The sequence below is a fragment of the Aythya marila genome (genome assembly GCF_965140915.1).
Source record: "Aythya marila genome assembly, chromosome: W".
In the NCBI taxonomy this organism is placed as follows: domain Eukaryota; kingdom Metazoa; phylum Chordata; class Aves; order Anseriformes; family Anatidae; genus Aythya; species Aythya marila.
The window spans coordinates 18,146,966-18,165,794 of NC_139081.1; the positions used below are offsets into that span (position 1 = coordinate 18,146,966).

General features: G+C 48.8%; 1 protein-coding gene across 2 annotated transcripts in view; it reads left to right on the forward strand.

Moving 5' to 3' along the window:
• LOC309889567 (CBP80/20-dependent translation initiation factor-like) overlaps positions 1-18,829 on the forward strand; it is a gene marked incomplete at its 3' end in the record, with an annotated part of 155,751 nt that overhangs the window by 13,511 nt on the left and 123,411 nt on the right. For both annotated transcript variants that reach the window (XM_082782433.1, XM_082782434.1), the window contains exon 3: positions 15,142-15,215. In XM_082782433.1, coding sequence (XP_082638559.1) covers positions 15,142-15,215 — 74 coding nt within the window. The remainder of the gene's footprint in view (positions 1-15,141; positions 15,216-18,829) is intronic.

Here is an 18,829-nt window from a genome sequence, read left to right on the forward strand (position 1 = left end):
AAGAGGATGAGGAACCCACAGTGGATGAAGTGGCTAAACAACTCCGGCAGTATGAAGAAAGTCTCTCCTCTTCCTTACAGGCCTGCGTATCGGCTGTGGAGAAACTTTATGACAAGGTCCACCAACTTGAAGAGAATCTATCTTCCTCCCCACCCGAACAAACCAGTGTCCACCAACTAAAAGAGAACACTTGGGAGAAACTTTCTGAAAAGGTTCACCAACTTGAGGAGAGATTATTTTCCTCCCCACCTGTACAAAGCAGTGTCTCAGCTATCAGGGGTAAGCGGTCATTCGCACAAGGAAGACGATATGGTGGGTACACACCCCGTGCCACCCTGTGGTTTTACGTACAAGACCATGGAGAGGACATGAGAAAATGGGATGGAAAATCTACCGTGACCCTAGAGGCACAGGTACCTGAGTTGCAAAAGAAAACAATCGGGAAAAAGGGATTCTCTGAAAAGTTTGCTGCTCCAACTTCCAGCAGACAGTCCTTCAAACACAGAAACGAAGAAGATTCTGACCAGGATTAGGGGGGCCCTGCCTCCAGCCAGGGGGAGGAAAGGGACAATCAAGTTTATTGGACTGAGTGGATTCCATGGCCTGGCGTGTCAGATGCACAGAAGTATAAGGCTTTAGTAGACACCGGTGCACAATGTACTATAATGCCATCGAGCTATAAAGGGCCAGAGCCCATCTATATTTGTGGAGTGACAGGCGGATCTCAGCAGTTGACTGTATTGGAGGCTGAAGTGAGTCTGACTGGGAATGAGTGGGAAAAGCACCGTATTGTGACTGGCCCGGATGCTCCGTGCATCCTTGCATAGACTATCTCAGGAGAGGATATTTAAAGGACCCAAAAGGGTTCCAGTGGGCTTTTGGCATAGCTGCCTTAGAGACAGAGGGCATTAAACAGTTGTCTACCTTGCCCGGTCTCACAGAGGATCCTTCTGTTGTGGGGTTGCTGAGGGTCAAAGAACAGCAAGTGCCAATCGCTACCACAACTGTGCACCGGCAGCAATATCACACCAACCGAGACTCCCTGATTTCCATCCATAAGCTAATTCGTCAATCGGAGAGCCAAGGAGTGATCAGCAAGACTCATTCACCTTTTAACAGTCCCATATGGCCAGTTCGAAAGTCTAATGGTGAGTAGAGACTAACAGTGGACTATCGTGGCCTGAACGAAGTGACGCCACCACTGAGTGCTGCAGTGCCGGACATGCTGGAACTTCAGTACGAACTTGAATCGAAGGCAGCCAAGTGGTACGCCACAATTGATATTGCTAATGCATTTTTCTCCATCCCTCTAGCAGCAGAGTGCAGGCCACAGTTTGCTTTCACTTGGAGGGGTCTCCAATACTACCTGGAATCGGCTGCCCCAGGGGTGGAAACACAGCCCTACCATTTGCCATGGGCTGATCCAGTCTGCGCTGGAGCAGGGGGAAGCTCCTGAACACCTGCAGTACATTGATGACATCATTGTGTGGGGTGACACAGCAGAGGAAGTTTTCGAGAAAGGGAAGAAAATAGTCCAAATCCTTCTGAAAGCTGGTTTTGCCATAAAACGAAATAAAGTCAAAGGACCTGCACGAGAGATCCAGTTTTTAGGAATAAAATGGCAAGATGGACGTCGTCAAATCCCAATGGATGTGATCAACAAAATAACAGCTATGTCTCCACCAACTAGCAAAAAAGAAACACAGACTTTCCTAGGTGTTGTGGGGTTTTGGAGAATGCACATCCCAAATTACAGTCTGATTGTAAACCCGCTCTACCAAGTAACCCGTAAGAAGAATGAGTTTGAATGGGGCCCTGAGCAACGACAAGCCTTTGAACAAATCAAGCAGAAAATAGTTCATGCAATAGCCCTTGGGCCAGTTCGAACAGGACCAGATGTAAAGAACGTGCTCTACACAGCAGCTGGGGAGAATGGCCCCACCTGGAGCCTCAGGCAGAAAGAACCTGGGGAAATTCAAGGTCAACCCCTGGGGTTTTGGAGTCGGGGATACAGAGGATCTGAGGCCCGCTACACTCCAACCGAAAAGGAGATATTGGCAGCATATGAAGGAGTTCGATCTGCTTCAGAGGTGGTCGGTACTGAAGCGCAGCTCCTCCTAGCACCCCGACTGCCAGTACTAGGCTGGATGTTCAAAGGAAGGGTCCCCTCTACACATCATGCAACTGATGCTACCTGGAGCAAGTGGGTTGCACTGATTACTCAGCGGGCTCGAATAGGAAACCCCAGTCGCCCAGGAATCTTGGAAGTGATTATGGACTGGCCAGAAGGCAAATCTGAAGGTGATTCGAGTCAGTTTGCAGAAGTGAAGGCCATTCAGCTGGCTTTAGATATTGCTGAACGAGAAAAATGGCCAGTTCTCTATCTCTCTACGGATTCATGGATGGTAGCAAATGCCCTGTGGTGGTGATTACAGCAATGGAAGCAGAACAACTGGCAGTGCAGGGGCAAACCCATCTGGGCTGCTGCACTGTGGCAAGATATTGCTGCTCGGGTAGAGAACCTCGTTGTAAAGGTATGCCATGTAAATGCTCATGTGCCCAATAATCGGGCTACTGAAGAACACCAGAGCAACCAGTAGGTGGATCAGGCTGCTAAGATTGAAGTAGCTCAGGTAGACCTGGATTGGCAGCATAAAGGTGAATTATTTATAGCCCGATGGGCCCATGACACCTCAGGCCAGCAAGGTAGAGATGCAACATACAGGTGGGCTCGTGATCGAGGGGTGGACCTGACCATGGGCGCTATAGCACAGGTTATTCATGACTGTGAAACATGTGCTGCAATCAAGCAAGCCAAACGGTCAAAGCCTCTTTGGTATGGAGGACGATGGCTGAAATATAAATATGGAGAGGCCTGGCAGACTGATTACATCACACTCCCTCAAACCCGCAACAGCAAGCACCATACTCACAATGGTGGAAGCAACCACCGGATGGCTGGAAACATATCCTGTGCCTCATGCCACCGCCTGGAACACTATCCTGGGCCTTGAAAAGCAAGTCCTATGGCGACATGGCACCCCAGAAAGAATAGAGTCAGACAATGGGACTCATTTCCGAAACAACCTTATAGACACTTGGGCCAAAGAACATGGTATTGAGTGGGTGTATCACATCCCCTATCATGCACCAGCCTCCAGGAAAGATGAACGATACAATGAACTGTTAAAGACTACATTGAAAGCAATGGGCGCTGGGACATTCAAAAATTGGGATACGCATTTGGCGAAGGCCACCTGGCTAGTCAATACTAGGGGATCTGCCAACCGAGCTGGACCTGCCCAATCAAACCTGTTACATACTGTAGAAGGGGATAAAGTTCTTGGAGTGCATGTAAGAAACATGCTGGGTAAAACAGTCTGGGCTACTCCTGCCTAAATGGTATGGAATAAGGGGTGGCTAGATGTCCTGGTTTCAGTTAGGACAGAGTTAATTTTCCTCCTAGTAGCTGGTGGGGTGGTGTGTTTTGGCTTAGGATGAGAAGAGTGCTGATAACACCCCGATGTTTTAATTGTTGCAGAGCAGTGCTTACACCAAGCCAAGGACCTTTCAGCTTCTCACTCTGTCCTGCCAGTGGGCAGGCTGGGGGTGCAAGAAGAGCTGGGAGGAGGGCCAGACTGCTTGGGGTTAGGCTGGGCATTGGTCAGCGGGTGGTGAGCAATTGCATTGTGCATCACTTGTTTTGTACACATTATTAGTAGTAGTACTATTATCATCATTATTGTTATTATTATTGTTATTATTTTCCTGTCTTATTAAACTGTCTTTATCTCAGCTCATGGGCTTCACTTTCCCGTTTCTCTCCCCCATCCCAGGGAGGGAGGGGGGAGGGTGAGCGAACAGCTGTGTGGTGTTTAGCTGCTGGCCGGGTTAAACCACTACAGGTGACCAGCACACAATCAAAGAGCAGCCCTGAGAAAACCTGTCTCGTAATCATTATCTGTCTGTGATTGCTGGCTGATACTCCCTCTGTATGGTGAGTATGGCCATGCTTGGTTCTGGTCTGAGAGGAGGACTGCTGAGAGAGGAGTCATTTAGCTGATGTATAGGTGTAACTTTCTCTGGGACTTGTGTTTGGGATCTGCCTTGTGAGTCAGCAGCACCCCTTAAAAGGGAATAGCCATGTATTGTTTGGTGATTGATTTCTGCTCTCCATGCTCTTCAGGTTTTGCCACATCCATGTTCTTCTGGGACATATGTATACTGAGAATATATTGGAGGGAGAGGTCACCGTGACCTTTGGGTCTGTGTGCTTTCCATTCCCATCTGCGATTGACTGCTGGTGGAAACAATATATAAGGCTAGATGGACCTTTGCTCTGTCATTTCCTATATATTTATGGTATTTCTTCTGGCAGACTGGTTCCACTTTTCAGCTGTACAAGCTCAGTAGCTGCTTTAAGGGTGAACTTCATTGTCCAAAACATTTGTGTCATGGCAGCGCATCAGTGGTGTGTAGAGAAAGAAGGGAGAAGAATAAGCCAGAAACCCCCAAGGTTCAGCATCTCCACCCAAGGCAAGACCTTGCATGCTCCTGGCCTGTGGTGCTGCTCAGTTCAGGCTGTCAGCATCCTGCTGCAGGCTGGGGTCGGGCTAGGTGTGCTCTGCAAAAACAGGTTAATTGCAGAGGGGGCTGCAATGAGCGCAGCTCACACCAGGAGGGAACTAAGGGGCTGTATCTGTGTTTGCCTACAGCATGCTGTCCTTGGCTGGTGGTAAAGGACCAAAAATGGAGGATTTCTACCGTAGTGCTAATTTTCTGCCCCTCTGAACATCAAATTATTTTAGAGATATTCTGAAGCAACTCGTGCTGTTAGGCTGCTGTCTCAGACTGGAAGGTTTTGGGGCGGGGGAGCCTGTGGGATACACATAGCTTTAGGGCCACTCCTCGGTGCCCTGCTTGGGCATCAGAAGGGCTAGGAGTGAAATGCTTCTCGCCTTTGCTGCCTGCTTCAGAAGAACTGGTGCTGCTTACAGAGGATGGAGGAAGGCATCCTCAAGGTTTGGTGTCACCGGTGGCTTGGGTTGGAGGATGTCTTATCACCCTGGGTCAAAATTTGTGTCGAACAAGTAGAGCGGGAGGAGAGGACAGCCGGCTTTCCCTCGGTGCTTGTGCTGTGCAGGTCTGTGTCCTCTGCTCCCTCCCTTGCATGCCTTGTGTACAGGCCCCTGCCATATCCCTACACGTCCCTGTAGGGCAAAGGACAGCAGGGCTGGGCAGCACTCACACCTACCCTAGTCTGCCAGTCAGCCCATTGCCCTTCAGCACAGATGCCAGCTGGGGTTTACCCACTGAAGGGAGAGCTTCCCATGCTCTAGTTCTGTGAAATTTGCAGTAGCTGAGTTATCTCTGAGGTCTCTGTTCTTCTTCCAAATCTGGCTGAAGAGACCAACAAGCGCCGAAGCCCTTGGCAGGGAAGGGGTGGTATGAGCTATATCCTGCAAGACTCAGGCAGGGCTTGCTGCTGGGTTTCTGTGGCCTGCCCAAAGTTCTCGGTGCCATCCTGAGTGCTACCAGTGCTCCATCTCGTTTCCATCCACGTGAGCAAAAGAGCTATCTAACACATTATCCTTGGCTAACACGTCTTTTGATGTTGTCCAGAGGAGCACAAGTAAGCACACAAACCGGGCACTTTCCTGGGGAGTCCAGGAAGATCTTGTAGGCTTGATCTCCTGCGCCCAACACATCAGGAGCCCTGGGCCCTTTGGTCCTGTGTTGTGGCACAGGTGTAGGCAAAACTTTATTTTTCCTGCTGGGAGGAGCTCCGAGTGTCTGCTGTGCCTTCACCAAAGCAGTGAGCAGGTACCATACCTTGTGAGGTAATGTGCCTGGGGGAAGGAGGACGGAGCAGAGGATGCTAATGGATTTGCACCAGCATAGGGCTTCCTGGGGGAGAGGCTGCAGCTGCAGTGTGCTTGGGAGCCTGGATTTGGGGACTTGAGCTCCCGAAGTGCCTGTGCTGAGGTCTCTGGTTCACCCAGCTCAGCTGTTGTGCAGAGGACTCGCATAGCAGAGGGCAGGAGAGCATGTGGCTGTGACCACTACCCCCAGCATCTCCTTATCAGATATCAAGCAATTGAGAAACACTCCACCTCAAGGCAAATTCCTTGGAAAATGAATTGTTTCCTTATCTCTGTTGGTGTAACTACTTGTTTTTTTCTGCGTGGTATTTTTATAAGGATGAAGTTTCTGTTCTTTTAGTTTGTTTTTGTTTTATAGCTTTATGCAATGCATTAAGAATAAAGAAGCTAGAAATTTGTTCCAACTAAAAGATTTGCAGTGTATTTTATAGCTTTTTCTTAAAAGCTGTGTTTAAACATATTAAAATCATTATTTCTATTATAAATACTTATTTTTCCTGTAGAAAAATTGGAATGGATGTTCGTTCCTGAATAGGTCTAGAAGAGCAGGGAGATGTTGTCTGAAATACTTGGAGTCCAATGACAAAATTCTGCCCAACTGGAAGATTTAGCTGTAGCACAACTGCTGGGTGGCATCTCAGACCTGGAACTTAAAACTCTTATGTCATGAGAAGTCCCTTTCCTGTGGCCTGCCTTAGGCTGAGAGTACTGTACATTGAATGTGGGGAATTTTGTGTAAATTGTAACAGGAATCCCTCCAGGAATGCACCGTTGTCTTCAGACCACTTAAAGCTCGTGGCATTGCCAGCAGAGTGAACTTTGCCCATCCTTATCTCCACATGGGAGGTTGCTGCGTTTCCATTTATTGCCTGCTTATCAGGAAAAGCTATCCCCCCCTTTTTTTTTTCCTGCAAATGAGATTTTCAAACTCACACTGAAGCACCAGAAAGAAATAACTCTTGAGATGGCAGAGGGATTGGGATTAATTAGTTCATGCCTCAAAGAGCTGCAAAGGTGAAAACTGCAGTGTAAGTGAAACATATGATTAATGCTAATTAAAATGTAAATGTTAAATTTAACAGCTAGTTTCCAAAGGAGGGTGTCTGGCAGTGCTGATGTGCAGAAGCCTCGCTGTTCCCAAGGGGGTGCAGAACTTGGCCAGAGGGATTTGCATGGATGAAAGCAGCCGCTGGGAATCGCTCTCTGGAGAGGGCAATGTTTGCCTCCAGGCCCCAGAGCTTGGCACAGAGGTCCCCTCTCCTGGCAGTGAGTGCAGACCTAGTAAGGTAGCTGGGGCCCAGGGAAGAGCTGGGAACAGGAGTTCAAGGGCCTTTGGGGTGTGGGAAGAGATAAGGAGAGTCTTGCTCTTCTGGAGATGCATAGCAAGGAATAATGGGGCTAGATTTGGGAGGGTTGAATTAGCAAGAGACAAAGACAAGGGAGGGAATTCTGTGCTGTTACAGCCATTTCTTGAGGTTTTGTCAGAGCTGCAGGCAAATTTCCTCATGCACCTTGCTGTGTTAGTTTAACAAAAACATATGGAGATGACTTGGTGGCCGTGCTGCTGGCTAGAGGGTGAGCAGTATGGCATCTCGCCATGCAGCAGGAGGGTTTTGCTGTGCCTGGTGATGCAGGTGGAGGGTTTTTGCTGCTCAGTGGTTGGTTTTTAAGAAAAGATCTTTACCTGCATGCTCCTCCAGCATCACCTGTGAGGTTTGGTGTGAGCTTCTCTGCTCGCATAGAAAGGAGGTCTGCAGAGAGGGCTCATTTCAGCACAGAGGACTATTAGACAACACAAAGCTGCTGGAAGTGCATGGGAGAGTTGCTGGTGGAGGAGCTTTTGCTTTGGTAGCAGTAGAGAGCTGTTCAGCTTTGGCAATTAGTCAGAAATTCCGGTAAAATTCTGATCTTGGCTGTGCCAGTGAGTTTGAACATGATGAATTTAGGCTGCACTTGATTGGTCTGTCTTCAACCCTGGGAAGTTTCAACAATTTTAAGTGCAGATTTTATTTTAAAATAGTTTTTTTTTAATGTAAATATTAAGAGGGCCAGATAGAGGGCAGAAAGCACAGAAGATGGGGAATGTGAACAGGGAAAGGTCCCAGGCCATGGGTTAGAGCCAGGAGACAAACTCATTTAGTAAGAGCAGTAGCCCTGTTTCTACCCAATTCGTTCGTGATATTTCTGCAGGCTTGTCTGGCGCCTTCAGATGTCGGTGCATGATGGCATCAATCTCCCTGTTTCTTACTGGGGTTTTATTGTGGCCAGCCGCATTTCTGGCATTTGAATAGCTTCAAGTTGTCTGCAGGCAACCATGACCAAAAGTTGAGTAAATACAACCAAATGGCAGTGTTTATTTTCAATGTTTCTTTTAAAGTGAAGGGTGCATATGCTGGCTCGCTCCTATGGCAGCATTTGGCACAGACATTTTTCAGATGTAGGTGAACAAGATGCTCAATATGTAGGATAGAGTAAATTGGTAGTTGAGCCTTTGAGCAGCTAGGTGGTGAAGAGTCATCTCTCCCAGTTGCCTTTTCAGTTGGTGCATGTATTTTTTCTGTGTCAAATGTGAATTCTCACTTCTCAGGATGCCTGCAAGACTTGCTCATTCTCACAGCTTCCCAAAGTGGCCACCTCCCCGTGTCTCTCAGTTTATACTAATAGTTTTATTTTTCCTGCCTCCCTGCCAATTTAACAATTCCCTTAACTTCATGTCACTCGGTGTTTCTCAGCCATTGGGATATTTGGATTGCCAAATTGTGATGAGGAGGAAAAGTGCTTTCTGCCATTAGGGCAACATCTCATGGGAATAACCACAATTTCTCAATTTTCATCTATATACAGCCTGGAAACTAGCTGACCTCTCCCCCTCTTTCAGAGTTGATACTGCTTGTAGGCTGTAGCAACCAGAAGATGTTTGAGCTTGATTGGGACTTGCCGTGTTCGACACTGGAGAACATGCAGTGGGGCAGTGAGGAAACGGTGCATTTTGCCTTCCGTCCCTCACCTTGGGTCAGTCCTCTGGGATCAGTGACCTGGACTGTGTGTCCTACACTGCGGGTGAGTCCTGCTGCCTCCTAAAGGCTGAGGTGGCCCTGCCGTAGTGGTGGCAGTGCCAGCAGAGACTTACATAACCCCAGCGAGTGTCTGAGACACCAAATGCCTGCTCTTACATAGGGAACACGGACTGCCACTTTCATTTCCCACATTTTCAGAGAAGTCAAAAAGAGTAGAATATTCCATGCTCTGTGATTTCGGGTGTTTTAACCACTGCAGGTCACTTCAAAAGTCTTTTGCAAGCCTCTGAGGAAGGCTGTAGGAGCATATATAAGCAGTTCTAGTGGGTTGCTGAATATGTATAATTAATTGTCATGAAGCCATAGGAGGTAAGTAGTATTTTTCCCCGTGCATACACTAGTGAACTAGAGCACTAGAGCCAAAACTTATTACCATTTCAGCTTCCCACAGTGCCATCTCTTTGCAAGGTGTAAGTATGAGAAAATTTCATCCAGATACTTTAAAGGGCTCAAAGAAACCCCCAAACAGGGCCATTAGGCATGGGCATGTTTCTCTAGGTGCTTGAGCACATGGCCTGGGGGCTCAAGCTCTGCCAGCTCAGCGGTTTTTATGGGTGCAGGACGGCATTGCCCTTGACTAAAGCCAGCTGTTTGTTGTTTCCAGGAAGAGTGGGATCACAGCAGCAGTGGGAGCGCAGGATCCCAGCTGGGGTCGGGCTCCAGGCACGGGTCTGGATCCAGGTCTGGCAGCTGCAGCAGAAGCAGCCAGTTCAGGCAACCAACCAAGGTATTCCTGGTGGCCACGGTGAGAGCCAACTGTGGGGTGCTCCAGTCGCATCCTGTGCTTGCTGTTCATCGCTGGTGTCCTCCTGATGGCGTGGCTTGTGTATGTGCCTACATGTAAGGTGTGAGTGCCTGGCCGTGGGGGAGTTTACCTGCCAGACCTACTTGCTTTGTGCATAGCCTGTGACCTGGCTGCTGAGGGATGTAGCTGTCTGTCCTTCAGCCCCGAGGGCTGTTCAAGCATGACAAGCACCTTACTGTTGGGAAAGAAGTCTCGAGCCAGCTGGCTTAGTGCAGAGGAAATGTGCTTTTCCCCTTGTGTCGTGGTTTAACCCGGCTGGCAGCTAAACACCACGCAGCCGTTCGCTCACCCTCCCCCCTCCCTCTCTGGGACGGGGGAGAGAAATGGAAAGTGAAGCCCGTGAATTGAGATAAAGACAGTTTATTAAGACAGGAAAATAATAATAATAATAATAATAATAATAATAATAATGATAATAGTACTACTACTAATAATGTGTACAAAACAAGTGATGCACAATGCAATTGCTCACCACCCGCTGACCGATGCCCAGCCTAACCCCGAGCAGTCCGGCCCCCTCCCCCGGCTAGCCACCCCTATATATTGTTTAGCATGACGTCAGATGGGATGGAATACCCCTTTGGCTAGTTTGGGTCACCTGTCCTGGGTCTGTCCCCTCCCAGCTCCTGCTGCACCCCCAGCCTGCCCGTTGGCAGGACAGAGCAAGAAGCTGAGATGTCCTTGGCTTGGTATAAGCACTGCTCTGCAACAATTAAAACATCGGGGTGTTATCAGCACTCTTCTCATCCTAAGCCAAAACATAACACCCTACCAGCTACTAGGAAGAAAATTAGCTGTGTCCTAACTGAAACCAGGACACCTTGAAATCGTGGAGTACTTTTATTTGGGGAAATGAAGAGATGCCTGTAATTATTTTTTGGTGAGTCTTCTAAAGAAAGTTGGTGTGAAAGGGTTCATCTGATTCGTGTCAATATGTAACAATGCTAGGGCCGCATGATATGATGAAATGTGTTTGCTTACCTCTATTCGTTTAATAAATTGTAAACTTTGATTGTAATCCTATTTGGGACTTAGTCATTTATTACATTGGTATATGACTGAATGCCACATGGGCAGTGACAAATGATGACCTTGAGTCCAGCTGCTTTCCATGAGAGCTGTCAGCAGGGCTAGATGGGGAGTTACCTTCCTGCCATGCAAAATCCATGGGGAATTTGATTTTGATTTGGTTTTAGGGCCACTCCCTGCTTGAACTCTGAGCAGGGACCTACTTCTGCACACACAAACATTTGGTGTACCAGAAGTGGAGGACAGGCTTGGGAGGTTTGGGCTAGTGTTCCTGATCCATCCATCCATGTCAAGCATCCTGGGGAAACTGAGAAAGCAGTCTGAAATCGTGAGTGGTGTTACGGAGATCAGGGCTGGGATGGAGGAAAGCACAGCCTCCCCAACTTGCAGAAGCAGGTTGTTCTTGAAAAGCCATGGGCCTTTCTGGGGGGAATGAGGCTTGCCATATCCCTGTGTCTTTGACCAGGGATAGCATTGTCTTGCTCAAAATGTCTGTATTTTTCTCAGTTTTGATAAACTGGTGTTTTTCAACAAAAAGCCTTCAAGCAGAGCCTTTTTGGGCAGCTCGATGTCTGTCTGTGGGCTCTATGCATCCAGGAGTCATAGGTAGCTGAAAAGGAGGAAACGTGGGGGAATCTGTGCAACTTCAAAAGTAGCATGACACAGGATAATCCCTGAATGTATACCCTAGACAGCACTGAGACTTGGCTGACCACTTGGTGCTGTTATACATTAATGCAAAGCATGGTGATGAGGTATGCTGTTGCAATTGTGGGATGATGAGCATGGTTTTGTATTTGTCATGGTTTGCTGCAGAATTGTAATGAGGAGTGGTGAGAGAAACCAGTGTTACACTGAGCTAGCTTTTGAAAAGCTGCTGCATGCATTTCAGTGCTGACTTTGCGGGAATTTGCTGAAGTTGCATGCTTAAGTGAACAGTCAGAGTCCACGCAGCTGGTGGCATGCTCTGTCCCTGCTTGTGCATGCGCTCCCAGAGACTGGGCAGTGATGGGTGTGGGTTTTAGGCACCTGGGCGTGTTCACTGGGTCTGCAGGACGCAGATTATGAAAATTCATTTAAACCATACTGGGGGGAGGAGCTGCCTTACTGAAGCTAGGGTGCATCTGAGCACTTGTGACGTTCTCACCACCATCTCTCACAATCATCCTTCCTAGTGACTTAATTAATTTTCAGCAATCTTTTTTTTGCAGTGAAAATTATTATCTAAAGCTGAGGATTGGGTCATGGGGAGCTTCAAGTTAAAACTGCTCACTGTTATAATTGTAGTCCTGGGGGAACTGACAGCAAGTAACTTCTTTTCCTAAATACTCCCCCAGCCCCCCCCCAGTCTTGAGAATTGGCTTTTTTAAAGCCTTTCTATAGAGTCTCAGCACCGGGCTTGGAGCTGGGTAGCAAGTGCCCTGCCTGCAGAGGGTGTGGGTGCTGCTCACTCCCTCAGCAGCTCGCTTGGGCTTTGTTCCTTCAGGATAAAGGTGGTCATCGCAGGTGGCAAGGGTGTTTGTCTTGAAATGACTGTAGTGACTCATGACTTAATGGCAAATTGTGTTATCATTTGGCCCCGGCGTAGTCTCTGTGGAGTCAGGCTGACACTTGGAGCACCTCCCAGAGGAGATGGGGTTGTGGTGTAAAACTTAGTAATAAGTAATAAATCTTACTATGTCCCTACTCTGAGTCCGTTTTGCCCGTCACAATAATTGTTGAGTGATCTCCCCATCCTTATCTCAACCCTTGAGCCCTTTGTGTCATATTTTCTCCCCCTCCTCAAAGAGGAAGGGGAGTGAGAGAGTGGCCGTGGTGGAACCCAGCTGTCCACCCAAGTAAAACCACCACAGGGAGGGCTAGGAGCTGCAGCCCAGTTGGGGTGGTAGCATCCAGCCACTGCCCAAAAGCTTGCACCCATCTGACCTCATGCACCACTTCGCAGGAAGCATTCCCACCAGCTGCTGGGAATCGGGGCTGAACCAGCCACATCCAAACAGGTTTGAAGCAGAACTCTGGAGACTAATTGTTAAGTGCTTTGTTTCAGGGTTCAGAAAGGGACACTGAGCTGAATTTGGGTGACAGTTTTATGACACAACCTGTTGCATTAGGAACCCATTCTCATGTTATCCTAAATTTTGGCTGTTTAAAGTTATTGTGGTTGATTTATCTCATCCTCATTGCAACTAGTTACACACTCACACGCTTTTTCCCTGAGCCACAATACTGAACTCCTAGGGCATCCTATTGTAGGTAGTTCATTAACAAGTACTTAAAATATCCAATGTCTGTAAAAATGGGAAGAGAAATGAATCTGTCTGCAGGAAGAGGTATTTCTTCTTTGGGTGAAGACCAAAGAAGAAATAAAGACCAAAGATGCTATAAAGATGTGGACATCTGTGTTTTCATTATGCTGCATGACAATGCCTTTAAGTATTTAGAATTAATTTCTCTCTCTGGTGAGAGAATTTTTGCTTACATTTGCTTAAAATAAAATCTCTGCTTCCATAATTGTCCGTGGGAGTTTTATACTTTACTTGTAGTTTATTTCTGTGCAGACATGTTGACCTGTAGATCGCTGGAGGTTAAAAATCATAATCCATACACCCCTTAAAGGAAACCAAAAAGAAGGGTGGAGGAGCAATGCACCTGTTTGAGTATCTGTTTGTTTGTTGTGTTGGGAATGGCTCTGTAATCTGTCTGTGGTGTGCAATGACAATGTGTGTCCATGTTGGGAAAAGGCTGCTTGCTTCATGGCAAATTGGGGTTTGGGACTTAACTGAGAAGCATTTAGATTTTTGTTTTTTTTCAGTGTCTCGGTTATTAATATTTGAGTATGGCAGTTCCTCAGGAAAGCTGTATGTGGACAGAAGAAATATTTTTGCATACTAATCTTTGATAATTGTTGTCTGCATGACAGTTTATCATGATTTTATGTGTGTGTGAACTCGGTAAATATAGTTTGCCTGTTGGAAACATCAGCCTTGAGGAGAGCCATCAGAAATACTACAGCAGGGTAGTGCTTATATTCATTCATGCTTGTGATGGCTGACAGCTTTGAAGATGCTCTCAGTACCTGACAGTGTAACTGCGGCTGGTTGGGCCCTCGTTGCAAGGGTGTTGTGGGTATGAGGAGACGAACCTGCTTTTTGTACCTGTGCCAAGGCTGAAAGCAGCCTGGAATTGCTTTGGCAGAGTCTGGCTGTGTGGTGTCCCCTGGAAATCATAGGATGGGGGAGCATTTGGAAGCCGCGTTCTCCAGCACTACTTTTTGCCAGAGCTGAACCATTTGTGCTGGAATACTTCAATAAGGGCAGCCTGCTTTTTTTGAGGAGGATATGTGGAGGCTGGTGAGTGTAAAGGGGCTGTGAAGGACGAGAAGCAGTCTGGGGTCTTTTCTTTAGATGCTTTTCCTTTTGCATTGCTCTTTTTCTAAAAAGCAGCTGCACCGCAAAATTAGAGGTGCTTTGTGGTTTATTGGAGGTTTCTCATAATTCCCATCTGATTATACTGTAAGGCTTTTGCTTCTCAGGTGGGTTAAAAAAAATGTTCCTGCAAGCTCAGCATGATGCTTTCTGATGGTTTGTGTAGCAGCTTCCTAGCAATTCCTCCTATCCTAATGCCTACAACCTACATGCACCTTGTGCCCTCCCTTCTGTAACACCAGGTCTTGGGGACCCAGGCAACTGGAGTCCGCAGTGCTGTCAGGAGTTTCAGCACAGTGCTATATCATACCTTGAGACTTTGATAGAGCAAGGCCAGGTTGTGTCACCATGACTCCTTGAAGAAGCAGTCACTGCTGTGGTGAAATCCAGAGGTGTTGGGAGGTTCCTTGGGCAGCTCTGCCTCGTGCATCACTGATGGTTGGCTTTCCATGTGCTTGTTGGTGATAACCCCTGGAGATATTGAAGAGCCACCTGAACTGGCTTCTAGGTGGCCCTTTTTGACCTTGGTTGGACCAGATGACGTTGGAGGTCCCCTTCCCAGCTCAAGCAGCCTGGAGTTCTGTGATGCTGAGCATCTTTGTGGCCAGCATGTCAACCTGCCCACTGGGTCTTGGAGGTCTTGTACCCACATTGACTGTGGACAGGGGATAGAAGGATGGGGCCAAAGTCAACCAATGCATTGTCTGCTCTGTGTCGTCCACAGCTTTGTGTCCCAAAGGCCAAAACCATGTGTCACTCCCTGTCTTCCAAGTGCACTCTTGTGGCGAGCGAGGGGGCTGTGTTGGGCTGGCGTGGAGGTGGCAAGGCTGGGCACAGAGCTGTGCCACCTCCTGGCTGGCATAGGAGATGCTGGGCAGGGCTAGGCACCTTCTGCCAAGTAACTGCCTTTCCCTCCTTCCTAGAATGGCAACAAGGAGGGGTCCCTTGACATGCTGGGCACTGACATCTGGGCTGCCAACACCTTCGACTCCTTCAGGTAAGCTGATCTGAAAGCGCTCTGAGAGGAGGGTTTGCGCACGTGCCTATCCTGGGTGTGCCCAGCTGGGCACTGGCCTCACGTCGCTCCTCCTCGCCTTTACTGGATGCGGGTAGAAACCTAGTTACAAAAAGATGAGGAAAGGGCTGAGGTGCTTAATGCCTTCTTTGCCTCAGTCTTTAGCGGCAATACCGGTTGTTCTCTGGATACCCAGTACCCTGAGCTGGTGGAAGGGGATGGGGAGCAGAATGTGGCCCTCACTATCCATGAGGAAATGGTTGGCGACCTGCTACGGCACTTGGATGTGCGCAAGTCGATGGGGCCGGATGGGATCCACCCGAGGGTACTGAGAGAACTGGCAGAGGAGCTGGCCAAGCCGCTTACCATCATTTATCAACAGTCCTGGCTATCGGGGGAGGTCCCAGTCGACTGGCGGCTAGCAAACGTGATGCCCATCTACAAGAAGGGCCGGAGGGCAGACCTGGGGAACTCTAGGCCTGTCAGTTTGACCTCAGTGCCAGGGAAGCTCATGGAGCAGATTATCTTGAGAGTCATCACACAGCACTTGCAGGGCAAGCAGGCGATCAGGCCCAGTCAGCATGGGTTTATGAAAGGCAGGTCCTGCTTGACGAACCTGATCTCCTTCTATGACAAAGTGACGCGCTGGGTGGACGAGGGAAAGGCTGTAGATGTGGTCTACCTTGACTTCAACAAGGCTTTTGACACAGTTTCCCACAGCATTCTCCTCAAGAAACTGGCTGCTCTTGGCTTGGACTGGCGCACGCTTCGTTGGGTTAGAAACTGGCTGGATAGCCGGGCCCAAAGAGTCATGGTGAATGGAGTCAAGTCCAGTTGGAGGCCGGTCACTAGTGGCGTCCCCCAGGGCTCGGTGCTGGGGCCGGTCCTCTTTAATATCTTCATCGATGATCTGGACGAGGGTATTGAGTGCACCCTCAGTAAGTTTGCAGATGACACCAAGTTAGGTGCGTGTGCCGATCTGCTCAAGGGTAGGAAGGCTCTGCAGGAGGATCTGGATAGCCTGGACCGATGGGCTGAAGTCAACTGCATGAAGTTCAACAAGGCCAAGTACCGGGTCCTGCACCTGGGGCACAACAACCCCAAGCAGAGCTACAGGCTGGGAGATGAGTGGTTGGAAAGCTGCCTGGCGGAGAAGGACCTGGAAGTGATGGTTGATAGTCGGCTGAATATCAGCCAGCAGTGTGCTCAGGTGGCCAAGAAGGCCAACAGCATCCTTGCCTGTATAAGCAGCAGTGTGGCCAGCAGGGCTAGGGAAGTGCAGGTCTAGGGCTGAGCTGCAGTCAGAGAACTGTGCCTGTGGTTTCAGCAAGCCTTGATTTCAACCTTGCTGGTACCGCATAGGCTCTGTTGGGAGGTTAAATGTTGAGGACAGTGTATTGCGTTCATATGCATGTGCATATACACACAGGGCTCCTGTTTTAGGAAAGGAGATTCTGAAAAGCACCAAGCCTCCTGACAACTCCAAAATAAATTGCTGCCAAGAAGCCAGTAGTGATGGTGCATCGATCCAGATGTTTCCCCTACGGGATGCACGTGTGTGTGACGCAATGCCTACTTTTTCTCCAGCCTGTTTCTTCTCCAGATCTGTCTCCACAGCCAGTTTTCAGTAGTTCTGGTTAAATGACCTTTGGTGCTCAAGTGCTGGGGAATGGCAGGGTGAGGCCTTCAGTTAAACAGTCCTGTTTGAATAGCTTAATTTCTCAGTGTCTTAATTTTTCACTTTCCAGTGCCCCAGTCCCCCGAGGAGCTAAGGTGCTTAGCATGCTTCCACTGAAGGCACCTCTGAGCTCTTCTCATCCTTCAGAGGGAAGGATGGAGACACCTCCTGTGCTAGGGCAATGCTGCCCTTTTGCATGCTGAGCAAAGCCTTTGACACGGTCTCCCACAGTGTTCTCCTGGGGAAACTGTCTGCCCGTGGCCTGGACAGGTATACTCTTCTCTGGGTAAAGAACTGGCTGGAGGGCCGTGCCCAGCGGGTAGTGGTTAATGGAGTTAAGTCCAGCTGGCATCCCATTACAAGTGGTGTCCCCCAGGGGTCAGTACTGGGGCCTATCTTGTTAAAAATCTTTATTGATGACCTAGATGAGGAGATTGAGTCAGTAAGTTTGCAGACAACACCAAGTTGGGAGGTAGTGTTGATCTGCCTGAGGGTAGGGTGGCCCTTCAGAGGGATCAGAATAGGCTGGACTGCTGGGCTGAAGTGAGTGGGATGAGGTTTAATAAGGCCAAGTGCTAGGTCCTGCACTTTGGCCACAATAACTCCGTGCAGCACTATAGGCTTGGGGCAGAGTGGCTAGAAGACTTGTGAAGAGGAAAGGGACCTGGGAGTGTTAATCGATGCTTGGCTGAACATGAGCCGGCAGTGTGCCCAGGTGGCCAAGAAGGCCAACAGCATCCTGGCTTGTATCAGGAATAGCGTAGCCAGCAGGACCAGGGAGGTGATCAGCACTCAGCTCTGGTGAGGCCGCACCTCGAGTACTGTGTTCAGTTTTGGGCCCCTCGCTACAAGAAGGACATCGAGGTGCTTAAGCAAGTCCAGAGAAGGGCGACGAAGCTGGTGAGGGGTCTGGAGAACAAGTCTTACGAGGAGCAGCTGAGGGAGCTGGGCTTTTTCAACCTTGAGAAAAGGAGGCTCAGGGAAGACCTTATTGCTCTCTACAGGTATCTTAAAGGAGGCTGTAGCGAGGTGGGGGTTGGTCTCTTCTCCCACGTGCCTGGTGACAGGACGAGGGGGAATGTGCTTAAGTTGCACCAGGGGTGCTTTAGGTTGGATGTTAGGAAGAACTTCTTTACCGAAAGGGTTGTTAGGCCTGTCCCGGGAAGTGGTTGAGTCACCATCCCTGGAGGTCTTTAAAAGACGTTTAGATGTAGAGCTTAGGGATATGGTTTAGTGGGGACTGTTAGTGTTAGGTCAGAGGTTGGACTCAGTGATCTTGAGGTCTCTTCCAACCTAGAGATTCTGTGATTCTATGATTAGTCCACGATGCTAAGCACCAACAACGTATTCAAAGCATTGTGTCTGCTTAGGAGAGGTTTGCAGTCCAAACATCTGAAAAAGGTACTGATATGATTATTTGCAGGCATCTCAGAGCTGCACCGGTGAAATAGAGGCAGCTGTGAGCTCCTGCTCCAGGACTCTCTTCCATGAAGTGGCGGTATGATCACGCCTTGCTCTGCAGCTGCTGAGAAGAGCTGCTGCTTCAGCATGGGTAAACCAAGTGTGCTGCCCAGCTCGAGCAGTGAAACATGCTTTCTGTCTGGTTGTATGCATTTGTGTGCTGTGCCTGAAGCACTGCAGTTGTGTTCCCATGTGTTCCCACCTGGGACTTGCTCCAGGCCCCTAGAGCATCTGCACTGCATGGACTGGACCAGCATCTGCTGCAATAAAAAGTGCTAGCTGCACTTGCTATAAAAAGCAAGTGCAGTTAGCAAGGCGTATGCTGCATCATTAGTCTACATCAAAACTATGGGCTTAGCGTAACAGCAGCGTAAAGGTTGGAGGCCTGTGGCAGCATGCTCTGCAGCAGGGAGTGCAGCCTCCAAAGTACCAGCTTTCGTCGTCTACAGGCTCGTGT